The 11,103-nt window shown below is 34.4% G+C and overlaps 1 protein-coding gene across 1 annotated transcript; it reads left to right on the top strand.

Moving 5' to 3' along the window:
- Positions 1-521: 521 nt before the first annotated feature.
- LOC137819695 (RHOMBOID-like protein 1) lies at positions 522-9,350 on the top strand. The gene is made up of 6 exons (XM_068623613.2): positions 522-1,084; positions 2,287-2,450; positions 2,724-2,887; positions 2,989-3,248; positions 8,213-8,339; positions 8,931-9,350. Exons 1-6 carry the CDS (start codon positions 771-773, stop codon positions 9,051-9,053), a joined length of 1,152 nt encoding a protein of 383 aa, XP_068479714.1. The 5' UTR covers positions 522-770; the 3' UTR covers positions 9,054-9,350.
- Positions 9,351-11,103: the final 1,753 nt, after the last annotated feature.

The following is an 11,103-nucleotide window of genomic DNA, read 5'->3' as shown; positions in this document are numbered from 1 at the left end:
CTAATTTGTTAAAGAGTATGCTATTGAAATCTCTTCTTTATATTATTTTTTATTAATAAATTTTAATTATAAGACTTTACTTAAAACTAGACCTACTCACTCTCACTCTTAATATTAACTCATTTAGATGATTAAAATAACACATTCCAATTTGTAGTATATTAAATCCAATTTTGTTTAAAATAAAATAAAATAAAAACTACACCGCAATAATGAGTGCATGAGATATTTTTTTTTGCAAAAAAAATAAAATATAATTTTTTATTTATACGGGTCAGCGGATCAACCCGCTCGTCCTGCTATTGATCCATACAAATTGCGAATTATGCATGACAGACCTAAACAAGTCTAATAGACTAAGTTAATAAATTCATCTTTACATTTTTAGTAGCGGACTATGGACCCATCGAGTAATCGACTCTCAATTGAATCCCTATTCTAAAGAGTCATTTACATGTAAACAAGAGTAAAATCTAAAAAACCTATCCTATCTAAAATAAAAAACTATTTGTTTTTTTCTTTGCTGAAAATCTGAACTTCCTTTCTATAGGACGTTATCCCCGTTTCCCAAAATTCATTGAGAGAGTATAAAACCAGATTTCCATGTTCAACGAAAACAAAAGGTTAGATAAACAAATACAAATAATGTTTCAAAAGTCCACCCGAAGTGGTTGAGCTAAACCTCATTATCCCTTCTTAAAATCCTCACATCACCTTCCTTTGACTCCATCCATTCCACTCCCAAACTCTTACCAGATCAACCCACATTCATGCCCGGAGAACCACGCCCCTTGGAGATCCACCTCAGGGTCAACCCCAAGGGAAGCAACACCAACATGGTGCACCCTGTGGCCGTGCAAACTCTCTCCCCGGTTCAGTACCCCAGAGAGGAAGTGAAGCATTACCGCAAGTGGTTCTCTTGGTTGATACCCCTCTTTGTTGTTGCTAACATAGTTTTGTTTGTGATCACTATGTATGTCAACAACTGCCCCCACAACTCTGTCTCCTGCATTGCCTCCTTCTTGGGTCGCTTCTCCTTCCAGCCCTTCAAGGAAAACCCCCTCTTGGGTCCTTCTTCATTGACGTGAGTCACTTTTTGTATTATTCTTGTCATTCATACGAATTGGGCACAGTTAAATTTTTGAACTACAATTCACACACGGTTCAATCAACTCAACTGCAGCCTTGTATGTTATTGTTGACACCACCTTGGTTTTTTGGTCGTGCAATGAGACTATTTTGCGTTGGTGATACTCTGTCTGGGTTTAACGAGTTTTCGTGAGCATATTTTGGGTAAAAATTTGTTTTTTTTTTCTTTTTACTAAAATGGGTTCTAAAACTAATTGTTTTTAAAGTGTTATTCAGTTATGGGTAATTGTACCAACGTTTGAAATAGTGATCTTTGATATTGCAAAAAGTTTTGGATAAAAAGGGACCGGAATTGTTATGATCCTTGATAATAGGTGGACAAATCTGGCTGCAATTGCGGTTCAATGGAAACCTTGATGTTGTGGTTGTAAATGCTGTTGGGGGAAGTGGGGACTTTCCTTTAAGACATTTAATTGTACTGTTGTTACTGTTATTATTGTATTTGAATATTTCAGTACTTTTTTTCTTTCTTTTAGTTTACTTTGAGATTATGTGTTCAATACAGTTCTAGTTTTAAAGTTATTGTTGAAGTTTCACTGTGATTATTAAGACTGAGAAATGGAGAAAGGTTACTCTCTCTAATACTCTCTTTCGTTTTGAATAATTTTTCATGATAAAAATAAAGTCTTTGAAAGAGTGTTAGAAAAAAATGTTCCTAAGATTCCTCTTTTTTAAAATAACAGAAGAAAATGAAAGAGGGACAAAGCATAGGAGAATGAAGGAGAATTAGGAAAAGAGAGTGAGGAAGTTGAAAAGAAAATGAAATGGAGATAAACATGCCAGTTACTTAATAAAAATTAAGAATAAAAGTGTTGAATAAGAAACAAAAACCAAAATAGAATATCACATTGTAATTGTTATAGATCACAGATTGTAAATTGTGGATGATGCATGTTGTTGGATGACTTAGATACTTTTAAGTAGTATCTTGAGATATCAACAAGTTTTAATTGCTTTGACTATTAAGTGTTTATGATTATGTATTATTTGAATTTAGTATCACATAATGTTGGTGGTGATGATGTTGAAATAGTACTGGGATTTATTTATGAGTGGTTTTCATTAACGGATGAGAAATCTGGATTATGAATTTGACTGTTACTGGCATTGAAGATACGTGATTTGATTATTGTTCAGGTTACAGAAGATGGGGGCTCTTGATGTGAGCAGAGTGGTTCATAGACACCAGGGGTGGCGCCTTATCTCTTGTATGTGGCTGCATGCTGGGGTTTTCCATCTGTTGGCAAATATGTTGGGTATTCTAGTAATTGGAATTCGGCTAGAGCAAGAATTTGGGTTTGGTACGTATGTGTGATGATGTAAAATATTGAAGATTAAGGCTTGTTTCTTTTTTACGTGGTTTGTAGTTATCACCTACTAGAGGACACATAGGATCACATATATATTTTTGGTCCTGCAAATATCTCAGACTTTTGTTTTAGACTTGATTTCTCTAAAAGTTATCTTTTAGACTTTAGTTGCTCAACTAAGATGTATGATTTTCTTGTGTCATGTTATTGTTTGCCTGGTTTAGCTCTAAATTCATAACTGATTCTTCCATGCTTATACAACAGTGCTTATTGGACTGCTGTTTGTCATATCTGGATTTGGGGGCAGTTTGCTTTCTGCTCTTTTCATTCAGTCAAACATTTCTGTGGGTGCTTCTGGTGCACTTTTCGGCTTGCTGGGAGGCATGCTTTCAGAACTGATTACTAACTGGACTATATATGAGAACAAGGTGCATATTAAATTTCTCATTTGGAACTGTTAAGTGTTTCACAAGCAAAGAGCATCTTAAAAGCAACCTACTGAAAATCATGATTTTCTTTTCATGTGAAGCTAGCAGCACTCCTCACCCTTGTGATAATCATTGTTATCAATCTAGCAGTGGGAATTCTCCCACATGTGGACAATTTTGCTCATATTGGAGGCTTTCTTACAGGATTTCTTCTCGGATTTGTGTTTCTGATACGTCCCCAGTTCGGATGGGTTAACCAACGATATGCTCCCCTAAATTATTCTCCTGGACGAGCTAAGCCTAAATTCAAAAAATATCAGTGCTTCTTATGGGTCTTCTCTCTCGTCATTCTTGTTGTTGGGTAAGCATTTTTTTGAAGTGTCAATTTTTCGAGATCATGTTGCTCTTTGTAGTGTATGATGCAAGGAGAGACTCTAACATAATTAACCCTGCTGACATATAACATGAAACCTGGACTTTCCTCAAGTAATTGGGGTAGATGCAGTCTTGGTTTACCGCAGGTAGTAAGAGGTTTGGATTCAGTTTCTAGTATACTAAAAGAAAAATACATGTACCATGAGAAACCAAGTTGTATGCTTTAGGCAGAAGCTAAAAACGGATCAAACCCATCAAAATCTGCTCTTACATATTTACTGTATATTAAAAATCAGTTTCATGATTCTAATTAATTTGACAATTATTTTTAAAATAATTCTTCTTGAGAATATTAGTTAGATAATTGTTCATATATTCATAGTTCATAGCAGATATTAAGTAATACAAACAAAGAAAAATGGCTGGTTTAAAAAGGAAGATTCTTTAAAAAATATGATAGTAGTTATATGAAATTTTAGAACGACTAACTGCAATTTCTACTTGAATCTCTGAGGACTAAAGAGAACTAAATAATGTGATTCCAATCCAAGTGGCACTAATGAATGAATAATCTGAAATTAAGGCTCATAGTATAGACACAGACACTAGATCATAGGTTTTTGGTAACGAAACCAATATTAAAGTTCTGCAGAAAAGATCCTAACAGGAAACAAACATTGATAGATAGTTCTTTTTATGTCGTGCAAAGCTGGTCTATGTAATACTCACTCTATTGTTATTGTTGATTGGAATTTGTACTTATATGTTTTAATAGTGAACAAATGGTAGATAGCAATAAAATATCATATTTATGATTTTTTATCAGTGACTATTCTTCTATTGAATTTTCATGTAAATAGTGGAGTAAACTCTGGCAAATGGTGGTTTAATTCTCTGATGTTCAATAGGGAGTATAGTACAAGAGTAGTATAAATCAATGGAAAGTTTTGGTCCTATTGAAAATACCAGTATATGATATGCTAATTTTGCCCATGAATAAATATATATAAATTTGAGAAGGTTCCCTAAGGTTAACCCATGAAAATAATGTTACAATTTAATGCTTCTTGAAAAATTTATCGTAATGTTTTACTGGCTTGAATGACATTAGAATTTCCCTAACGACCTTTTCAGGAGTGCACTAGGTAGGAATCTCCCAATTCTACTGCTTACAGAACTAGAGTGACATAGAAGATAAAATGTGACCAAATATAATTAGAGATATGTCTTAAATAATAAATATTGAAAAGAAGCTTTGACCTTGCCCTTAAAGTTACAAGCAGATTATAGCATGTAGACAGGATATGTCATCGATGGAACTCTACACTCTAGATTGGATGCAAGCTCTTTTAGTTGTTAATTGCTATAGTAACTTGATTGCTTTGAAACTTAAGTAATTTTAAATACGGTAGGAATTCTCTTTTCTGAACTGAAGTAGAAATAGTGTCAGTTCTGAGTACCATAGTAAATGAACCAGGAAAAAAATGCTAAGGTGTAGTAACTTGTAGTTGTCTCAACATGCATGTTTTTGTTTTAGTGCTTCTGAAAGTCACGCTAGAGCAAGTCTAGCTACTGCGTCTTTATCACTACTAAGAAGATCTAAAAAGCTAGTTCATGTTGGATCAAACCAATGTAACAGTTAGGATTTCTTGAAATATTTTGTTTTGTGTTTCTTCACAAAGCCTAGCTACCCAAGATTGAGGTAGAAATGGATCAATTCTTCATTATTGTAAATATGAGATTCACTTTTGTGAGTGATTGCAATGCCACTTTTGTCTGCATTGTCATTGTAAGGAAAATAGACACAAATTCACTGGACCGTCTACTAGTCACAAATACCGGACGATAACGAAAGAAACCACAAGAATAGACAGAAGGTAAACAAGAAAAGTAAACGAAGAATCACACAGAGGAATTTACATGGTTAGATGAAACAGTCAACGACAGAAAATTCATTAAGAAAGAATCTGAGATTACAACACAAAGCCTCTCTCTAGTGAACTCTCAAATTTAAGTTAAAGATAAACTGTTCATTACAAGGTCCTATTTATACATTTAAAACTGTCTAACTAACTTCCAAAAAAGGATGTGCCAAAGAGTTGCAAAGTCACATGCACAATGATTCAGTTAGGAGTTGGAAACGCCAACTGACGTTGGAAGTCAAATTGATGTAGCAGACGATTTGGCCAGAAGCTCTGGTCAAGACGGTCTTGTACCACTAGATGCTCTAACCCCAAGACGTTCTAGTGCCTCTAGACGGTCTAGGAACCTGAACCTTTGAACATAAATTTTTACTGAATCAAATCTTTATAAATCTCCACTTTGATTCAACACATATTTTGAGTGATAAAACACTCACTACCTCTAAGCCCATTATAGGCTTAATCACCTATCAACTGGATTAGATCCAGGTAATGAAAGAACTTGCTGGCAGACAAAACCTTTTATGATCATATAAGAGGGATTATGATTCGTTGAAACTTTTGCCACCTTACAAATGCTCTGCAATCTCCTTTCTCAAATTGTAGCTTCACGTCAATATGATTCATTCTCTCATGATAAAATTAGTTCTTTGAAAATTGTATAGCACTACTATTGTCACAGTAGACTGTGACAACCTGACCCTGCACCTTCAGCTCCTTGGCTAAGACCCTTAGGCCACAAAGCTTCTTTTCAGCTCAGCATCACTATTATCAACAAGCATACATTAAAAAACTTTTGTCTTGCCGTTTCAGTTTCATTGAAGACAATGTCTTTGCTAATGATACACTTAATATGTTGAGGAGTTCCTGCAACCGTTCGGTGCCTCAAATAATCATCAATAATCGGCAAGAGGTATCTAGTACTAGAGTGTAATGGAGTAGGAGATGGATCCCATAGATCAGCATGAATGTAATCAAGAGTCCCCTTTGTCATCTGCTGACCCATGTTGAAACAAATTTTATAGGCTTTTAACAAGCCTTGTCCAACTCCATGAAGCCCTTCTCGCTTACGTGACCTAACCTTTTGTGTCATAAATCTGTCTTAGAGTAGATGGTCTTCTCATCAATAGAGGTTGACCTAGAGATTACAACACCTTCCAAGGCATATACAAGGCATTCTTCCTCACACCTTTCATGACTACCATGACCTCCTCATCACCTTCAACACCCCCTTTCACCTTTAATACATAGCCCTTCTTTTCAAGTTCACCAAGGGATATTAAATTTCGTTTCAAGCTAGGCACATACCTAACTTCTTCAAGCATCTTCTCAGTTCCATCATGGAGACAAAACTTAATTGTTCCAATGCTAGTTATCTTATAGCCGCTGCTATCACTAAGGAGAATATACCCTCCTTCAAGTTTTGCAAACTGTTGGAACCATAGACGATTAGGTGTCATGTGAAATGAATAGCCAGCATCCATGATCCATTCACAATCATCAACACTAGAGTTGCTTCACCATACGTAGATGGTCCATCATACCCGTCTACCAGAAGGATTTCCAACCTTTTGACTGAGGAAAATATTTTCTTGTGTGACCTTCCTTCTTATAGTGGTAACACCGGTAGACGTTTACTACCTTTCCATCACGAGCTTTGGACTTCAACCTCCATCTAACTCCTCCTCCGTTATCATGGTTAAACAATCTCCTCCCTTGTTACCAGGCCATCTCCAGTATTTGATGCCTCAATGTCAAACTTTTCATTCAACTCTTTCGAGTTCAAGGCAACTTGAACCTCCTCGAGAGAAAGTTTCTCTTATATACAACAAGGTCTCTTTGAAATGATAACACTTGATCTTCATCATCAATTTGGACATCAATAATTTCAAGATCCAAGAATCAATTTATTAAATTCCTGTAGTTGTTAATTGACTACCTTATCAATACTCTTCTTATACGAGTACAATGCCTACTTCAAGTAGTTCACCAGGGACTTCTTCATATACAAGCTTTCCAACTTCTTCCATAGCCCTGCTGTAGTCTTCTCCTTCGAAACTTGCCTTAACACCTTGTCATCAAGACTGAAAACAATTGCACTATGAGCCTTCTCCAATAGCGCAGTCCTGTCCTTCTCAGCCATGGTTCTGTGAAGCTTGGATTCTTCTTCCAAAGCTTCAAGGAGGCCCTGTTGAATCAGAAAAGCATGCATCTTCAATCGTCATAACCCAAAATCATTCAAGGCAGTGAATTTTTCAACCTCATACTTTGTGGAAGTCATGATGATTGAGTTTCCTTCTCTCCATGCTCATCACACCAGTTTGTAAGAAAAATAGACACAAATTCACTGGATCGTTTACTAGTCACAAATGTTAGACGATAACAAAAGAAACCACAGGAACATATAGTAGGTAAATAGGAAAAGTAAATGAAAAATCACAAAAATTTACGTGGTTCAACTGAAACTCAATCTACGTCCACAAACACGAAATTCACTAAGAAAGAATATGAGATTACAACACGAAGTCTATCTCACTCGTGAACTCTCAACTCTAAGTTAAAGATAACTATGCATTATAAGGTCCTATTTATACAGTTAAAGTTCTCTAACTAACTTTCAAAAAGGACGTACCAAATAATTACAAAGTCACGTGCATAGTGATTCAGTTAGGAATTGGAAATGCTAATTGATGCTGCAAGTCAAACTGATGCCACAGACGGTCTGACTAGTAGCTCTGGTAAAGACAAACAGTCTGGTACCACCAAACACTCTGATAGAACAGTTGGGCCTATCCTAACACACTCTGATAGAACAGCTGGGCCTATCCTAACACACTCTAACCCCCAGAGGGTCTAGTGTCTTTAGATGGTCTAGGAATCTTTGATCATAGATTTTTATGGAACCAAATCTTCAGTCATTTTATTTGTTTTCTTGTGGTTTTCCTTTTATTTGTATTCTTGTGTTTTCCTAGTAGTCATATTTCATATAGACCATTTTTTCTGTCCATGTTAACTTTTTGTATGTTAGGCTTGCTGTTGGGCTTGTCGCACTTCTCCGTGGTGTTGATGCAAATGATCACTGTTCCTGGTGCCATTATCTGTCTTGTGTTCCAACTTCAAAATGGAGCTGCCATACAGAACCATCATATTGTGTGGTAAGCATTTTACATGAAAGCCTATTCTCATGAATAATATCAGATCCTGTGAAATTACATATTTTCACCGACAAATGATAGGGTTATTTATCTGTAACATCTTTTTCATGTATTATTGTACTATTCTTGTACAAAATCTCTAAACTATTTAGCGATCTGCAAAGAAAACATCATATTGGTGAGTGAACACATGTTCTCAGATTAAAAATGTTTTTAGTTCACGAACAGGGCATATGTTTGTTATACAAAATTGTATTCTTTTAGTCTCTCATTTATAACAATGTGTTACATGTGGTCCTTGATCTTCAGAGTAAGTTGTTTCATTTTGGTCCCTTGTTTGTTCATGGAAATAGAGACCACATTTGACACTTTTCTATAAACTGGACAAAAAATAGATGATTTATTTTTTAGGAATTAAAAGTGAAAGTACCCATTTGTAGGGCTAAAAACATCATTACTTCAATGTTTTCATGACATGCTACATTTTTATTATCAATGTCCAAAGATGCTTTGTACTCAATGTTAACCGTTTAAAAAGGTTTTTTGTTCTTAATGTCTGATATTAATGGTGTTGAAATACCACTAATGCAGTCAAATCAGCTTGGTAACCAGCTGAACGTAACATGCTCAAGCAATGGTAAATCCAGTACATACTTCATGCAAGATCTAACCAGTTCCAAGATCCAACAACTATGTACTCAACTTTGCAGTTGAGTTTTTACTAAAGTGATGATCATTGGAAGGAGATGTTCATCTGTCCATAGTAGTGTTTCTGGCTCTCATGAACAAACTTCAGTGCTCTTTCATTTATACCTTTTGCATTATTCAGGAGACACAATTAGAAAAGATACATTTTGCTTTTGTAGATTTGTTCATTTTCTAGTGTATATAATATTGATTGATTTTGCATTTTTTTAGTACCTTTGTGTGAGATCAAAGAGACACTTATTGATGATTAATGTATCACCCTAACTTGTGTTTGCTAATATCTTTTCTTGTGATTGCATTAAATTAAGTGAAAATGGTATAAGTAATCATAAAATTTAGTTTAAGAAAAATGTTTGTTAAGATTAGATTGCGTTTATGATAATGTAAACCAACAACTTTTTTTTATGACTAAACATCTTGTTGTATGAGCTAACTTAATATAATTAACACTAATAAATCGCATAGAATTCGTTTAGATAATTTTTCATGAATACCCAAGGAAGATTAAAACTAGTAGAAAAATGAAATAAATTCCTTCATTTGCAAAATTAGTTTATGTATTCCTCTTCAATGCAGTTCATGCACAAATAAAAACATTTGTTTTTTTTGGGAACTTATATTAGCTAAAGTTTGTTTCCTCCTATTTTTTTTAAGAAAACTCGCTAGGTATTACTATGAACCTTTTCACGTCTCCAAAGTTAAACAATTATATGTCATTACATGAAAAACTATATATAAAAAGGAAAACAAGAACAAAAATATGGGAAAACCAAATCAAACTCATGTTGAGAAATATACAAAAGACACTCATAAATAGAATTAAACAAAATGGTAATTGGGAATTAATATCTATTACAAAATAGCTAGTCTATGAGCATAGTGATTATCTTCACGATAAATTTGAGATATCTTAAACTCCATATCATCTCAACATTTAATGCATTTCCTCCATCTACCTCTAAGAGCTTAAGGAGAAAATTGAGGGGAAGACAAAACTTGAAATACTAAGGAGGAATCATATTCTAATCAAACACACCTATAACCATAAGCCTAGGAGATCTCAATAGCTAAAATAACACAATAAGCTTATCATAGAAATTGATTGCCAATATATTCACCTTGACTTTCTTTAAAAATATCACCATAAGCAACATCCCTTATATTGATTTGACTCATGTGTCATTGTTGTTGAATCTTTCATGTGAATCCCTTTCGAAATACTCATTAATGGTATCAGAGCCAATAATTCGTTTTGGTGACTATAAAAATCTTGCTAATGAATGTTTTAGGCACTTATATGATGGTAAAAAGAGAGTAAGTAATAAACCCCCTCGAAAGATCCATCATAGATAATGACAAAACTATATACTATAAGAAAAAAGTATGATAAAAGTTTGTCCTTGTATTTAAAAGATGTGAACTCCTTCATTTAACAAATGTGATTTCTTTGAACAATAGTACAATCCAACAATTAACAAATGTGATTTATTTGGATGTTATACCTTATAAATATGAATTTCTTTTAAAACTTATGCCTCAATTTTTCTTTATGTAATTTGATTGTAAACTAGAGTGCAAATGGTTGAGCAAGAGTAGTGCTCCAACCCACCATGAGGAGTTCATAGATTTGGGAGTGAACCAAATTAACCTCTAGCACGCACAAGTTGACACCCCTAAAATTGTGATTAGGTAGCTGCAAATGCTAACAAAAGAAAACCTACTTGACTTTGATTATGGTGCTTCAGTTCATTTTGAAATGGTAGGGATTTATGCTATATGTAGCTATCGTGGCCAAGGTATAAATGCAAAGGTAACAAACATGGTATCAACAACTTTAACATACATATCTATGGATGCCAAAAGAAACCAAATAAGAAAGTAGAGAAGAAGTGAAAATTTGTGCTTTGAAAACAAAGAGAAAGTGGTCTTGAGGACATCCATCATGGAGAACATATACGAGTGTCACATTATAATCGATATCATTCACTTTTACACTTTCCAATATATGTAGTTCTATGAAAACTATGTATCTCCAATCAAGAATCTTTCTTTGGAT

This window comes from Phaseolus vulgaris, chromosome 10, assembly GCF_051622355.1.
Source record: "Phaseolus vulgaris cultivar YP4 chromosome 10, ASM5162235v1, whole genome shotgun sequence".
Lineage (NCBI taxonomy): Eukaryota > Viridiplantae > Streptophyta > Magnoliopsida > Fabales > Fabaceae > Phaseolus > Phaseolus vulgaris.
This window is presented reverse-complemented; position numbering and strand designations above follow the sequence as displayed.

Bases quoted from the DNA above. Each gene is read 5' to 3' on its own strand.
- LOC137819695 (XM_068623613.2), top strand. From the start codon at position 771: ATGCCCGGAGAACCACGCCCCTTGGAGATCCACCTCAGGGTCAACCCC. The intron at 1,085-2,286 runs GTGAGTCACTTT...ATTATTGTTCAG, and splicing joins TTGGGTCCTTCTTCATTGAC to GTTACAGAAGATGGGGGCTC. The intron at 2,451-2,723 runs GTACGTATGTGT...CTTATACAACAG, and splicing joins AGAGCAAGAATTTGGGTTTG to TGCTTATTGGACTGCTGTTT.